This window comes from Octopus bimaculoides, chromosome 3, assembly GCF_046866305.1.
Source record: "Octopus bimaculoides isolate indiv1 chromosome 3, ASM4686630v1, whole genome shotgun sequence".
Lineage (NCBI taxonomy): Eukaryota > Metazoa > Mollusca > Cephalopoda > Octopoda > Octopodidae > Octopus > Octopus bimaculoides.
The window spans coordinates 113,649,020-113,654,019 of record NC_142930.1 but is presented as its reverse complement, the minus strand read 5'-3'; the positions used below and the strand labels follow the sequence as shown (position 1 = coordinate 113,654,019).

Genomic DNA, 5,000 nt, shown 5'->3' with positions numbered 1-5,000 from the left:
ACGCACACACATATATATGTGTGTGTATGTGTGTATATTTGTGCTTATCCACTCCTCACCGTTTGACAACTGGTGTTGGATTGTTTACATCCCCATAGCTTAGCAGTTCGACGAAAAAACCGACAGAATAAGCAATAGACTAATAAGTGCTGGGGTCGATTCGTTCGACCAAAACCCTTTAAAGTCTCAACAGTCCGATGACTGAAACAACTAAAACTAAAGATAAGACACAAGTAAATATACTCTTAACGTATTTAAAATTTAGGTCATCATATCTGAAAAAATTAGAGTAAAAATATAATTCAAGCCTTCTTGGTTGTACCTAATCCACTGTAAAACACCAGCGTTTTTGTATGGACCACTAGCAGTTCTTCATTGGTGTAGCAGTTGAAAGACTCGTGATATTGTTCATGTCAACAATATTCTTATAAAGAGGAATTTGTTGGTTAAAACACTAAGGCAATGAACTGGTAAGAAACGAAGTTTCGTACTTAAGTTCGGATAGCTATGTCGACGACACAAAAGTAATCTACAGAAAGACCTAGATGCCATATATAAATGGGCTGAAGAAAAGAACATTCAATTTAATGAAGGAAAACTCCAAGCCTTCTGCCATCAGCCAAATTATGCTAAACGTGCCACACCAAAGATACTTTTGACCAAAAGGAGCGGCGATCTCAGAATCAAGTACAGTGCGGGATCTGCGGATTGATATGTGCAATAATGCTTCGTTTTACGTGTTTGTCACCAAGATGGCGGCAATGTGCAGGCCGAAGGCTGGATGCATTTTGAAAAATTTCAGAACAAGGGACCAGGAAACTATGCTGGTTTTATAGAGGATATTTTCCATCAGCCGTCTGAACTAATGTTCTCAATTGTGGTCACCCTGCAGTATCAAATTGATAGCGGAACTGGAGGTAGTTCAGCGGTGCTACACCAGGAAGACTGCATCAATGGAACAACTGAGCTACTGGGAGAGACTGAAAGAGTTGCAACTCTTCTCCCTGGAGCATAGACGATATACATACATACATACTTACATACATACATATATATATATATATATATATATGATGGCTGCCCCCTCGTTATCGAGTATATACATACATACATACATATATATGTATATATATATATATATATATATATATATGAAGAGAGAGAGAGAGAGAGAGAGAGAGAGAGAGAGAGAGAGAGAGAGAGAGAGAGAGAGAGAGAGAGAGAGAGAGAGATAGAGAGAGAAGTATGCAGTGATATACATATGGAAGATCCTGGAGAGGTTGGTCCCAAACTTTGGCATCAAGAACTATACCAGCACCCGAACTGGACGCTACTGCACTGCTCCATTAGTCCCAGTTATACCGAGTGAGAACCGTATACTGCAATAGATTAGGACCCAAGTACCTACGACTATCTAATGTCTTGCCAAAGCATCCACATGGGGCAGTGGTAGATGTTTCAGAGAAACAACTTGACTTCTTGCTGTTCAAGTTTCCAGATGAGCCTACATCACAGCCAGAAACTTGAAAGAGAACAGCAATATCGAACCCCCTTACACCAAGAGCCAATTACAAAAAGAGGATAATACTAGCGGTGCTCCAGCATGGCCACAGCCTTTGGGCTGAAGCACATAAAAGAATAAAAGAATATGATATTAAATTTTCCATAAATCTGGTAAATGTGAGTCCGCATTCACTTAACGTATATTTGTATCCAAAGCTTTTAGAGTTGCGAAAATGAAATAGCTAAATAAAGTATTTGACAACTTACTCATAGATTGTGAATTTGAATACTTTGTAGGCGTTTTGTTACGTCGTTCCTAAGCAGAATACATTTATCTACATTGCTTCAGTACTTTAAGCTGTCAGATACTGTATTTTTGCAGTCTAACTTGCGATAGACTGACGAGATGTAATTTAATTCTTGTTCGCTTAAACCATGAAATGAGAGCTAAGTACTAATTTAAAACACCCCCAGAAGTTACGTAGACGTTATTATTATTATTATTATTATTATTATTATTATTGTTATTGTTGTTGTTATTATTATTATTAACGGTTTACATATTACGTATCATTGTTACTCGATTTTCTGCTGTCTGTCGACTCTCAATAAAGATCTAAGAAAGACGTTATTTTTCTGAGTATGTACGGTATCCAACGAAAGTAGTTTTTGAAAGAGGAACATACATACATACATACATACATACATATCTCTGTCTATCTATCTATCTATCTATCTATCTATCTATCTATCTATCTATCTATCTGTCTGTCTGTCTCTATATACATGCATAAATACATGTGGCGTGTATACGTATGTATGTGTGTGTATACATTCATACAAGTATATATATATATATATACTTAATACTCCAGAGACACTATGTATGTCATCGCTCACCACCTGACAAACAAGGTGAGAGAAGAAATTTTACCTTGCCAAGAAACAGGCATGCGGAGAAACAGGCAAACGAGGCTATATATATATATATATATATATATATATATATATATATATATATATAAACGTAACTATAACTAATGCTTTATTTAACGTATGTATACTGAGTTCTGACACCAGGTTATTTATTAGTATAGCTATATATATATATATATATATATATATATATATATATATATATATATATATAAGTGTATATTTATATAGACGCACACTAAAGGACTTTTAAATAGCAGTGAAATTTGTGCCTTTCTTAAGGATATGTTACATAGTTATTGTTCATGTTTTGAGATAGGTTTCCAGTCCATGGTTGGATAGAATTATGTCAACTGAAAACATTTACGTCACCTTTCTATAATGGAACTTTGCCATGACCCACACAGTTCTTTATTTAATCCACCGCCGCCGCCACCAGTAGTTGAAACCAAAGAACATACCTCTGCTACTTTATATTCCAGTTCTTCAGCTTGGTCCTTGTATTTCTTACAGTCGACTGAAATCTTCTCCATGTTCTCTTTGTGGTTGTTCATCTGTAATGCCAAAGATAGAAGAGCCAATGTTAGGTGTGGTTATGTTTAAGATTAATCAGACAGCCAAATGTTAAATACAATAAACTAACTGCATATGTATTACATCATTTGAAACAATGATTTAACAGAGCTGTTGCAGTGGATTTATTTTTACAATGTTAACGGTGTTAGCGATGGTGGTTTAGTCATTTCAACATCTTGTGAATGTTACCATTTGCTGACTTATAGTATTGTATCATATCACGCTCAAACTGGTGAACTTTACACGTGAACTTCAAATAAGAAATTTTATTTATTGTTACTTCTTTAATGAAGTAGCGAGTAAAGTAAAAATGAAGTGTTGTCTCGAGTCCCAGAACACATACGGCCGCTTCACCAGTAATCCATTTTCTATGACACATTAGTAACCGTGATCAAAACATCCCCGCTTCTTGGAATGGGAGGCAAGTCCGTCTCAGGGGAACTCATTTATAGCTGAATGAACTGGAACAACGAGAAATAAAGTGTTTTGCTCAAGAATACAACACACTGTCAGGTACGGAAATCGAACCCCGATCTTGCGGCCGTAAGTACAAAATCCCTAACCACTAGGCCACGTGCCTTCAGCAAGTAGCAAATGTTGCTATGTTATTGTTCTATTGGTACTCTCAAGGAAATTAATTCACGATCCAAATTCGTTTTCGTTTTTGAAAGCCAATTCACTTCATTAAAACTAGGAAAGCCTTTCGGAAAAAGGCATACACCCCAAACAATTTAATCCCGTTTACCGATGGATTTAAAGCTTTGTACCTTAGTAAGAAGTCAGTTTTAAAGATGGCAGAGATGCATAAAATAGTGGCGTTCCACGTTCGATGTTTTTATAGAATCTATAATGTATCAACCTCTGCTTCAAACTCAAATCATATTAGAATTTATCAAAACTCTCACCACTTTGAGGTGAAGAAGTACCAGTAATGCACTGTGTCGATTGGGTACACTATGCCCGTCTTTCTACAATACCAGTTTTGGCCATGTAGTGTAAATATCCAGATATATAGGTTTCAAATTTTGGCCAGCAATTTTAGAGGAGAGGTAAGTCGATTATATCGACACTAGTGCGCAACTAGTGTTTATTTTAATCGACCCCGAAAGGATGAAAGGCAAAATCGACCTTGGTAGCATTTGAACTAAGAACGCAAAGATGGACGAAATGCCGCTCAGAATTTTGCCCTTATTGTCCAGAAATACGAGGAAATACATTAATAACCAACACAATGAGAAGTTGGTCTCTAAAATTTATCTACTCTACCAGCTGTAGATCAGGGAACCATTCCTACTGCGAAGCTTTTTTCTCCTAACATTCGGCTGGAGTTTATATCCTAACAACTACAAAGACAGTGATCTTTAGTTTGACTTTGTAGAGTACTGGAGATTAGATGACACACGCATGCACATACACACAAACACAAACACACACACAATGAAAAAACACACATATATATACACACACTCACAAATACACGCACAAAAGCACACACAAACACATATACGACCAAAGGCTCTTTCGGCAGCGAAATGTTTCCCTACGTCCGACTGTATTCGACAGTGTTACACATGAGTTTACACTATTATATATTGAAAATCATGGTGTATCTAAGAAAATACATGTGTGCTGCACTTCGTCCTTTGACCTCAATTGTACTCTAAAGGATTGTCACACAAGAACTAGCATGAGCCTACACAAGAATAACAATCTAGTTGAACGAAACTTTATAATAAAGAGAAAATATTTCCTGGTCAATGCCAGGTTAACCATGAGAGGATTCAAAATAAGTTTACCTTGTATTCATATTCTTCTGATTGTAGTTTGAATTTGGCGCAGTCATTTTCGAGAGATTTTATTAATGATTTATAAGTGGAAATCTGAAACGAATTATCAGTATTATTTTTAAAAAATATGAAAGTTATAATAATAATAATAATAATAATAATAATGATGATGATGATAATGATGATGATGATGATGAT

The 5,000-nt window shown here is 35.9% G+C and overlaps 1 protein-coding gene across 1 annotated transcript in view; it reads right to left on the bottom strand.

Annotated features, from left to right (window-relative positions):
* Positions 1-5,000, bottom strand: part of LOC106879862 (uncharacterized) — a 340,042-nt gene that overhangs the window by 34,913 nt on the left and 300,129 nt on the right. Inside the window, exons 8-9 of the mRNA XM_089349477.1 lie at positions 4,812-4,895; positions 2,901-2,993 (exon numbers count right to left, since the gene is read on the bottom strand). Coding sequence (XP_089205603.1) covers positions 2,901-2,993; positions 4,812-4,895 — 177 coding nt within the window. The remainder of the gene's footprint in view (positions 1-2,900; positions 2,994-4,811; positions 4,896-5,000) is intronic.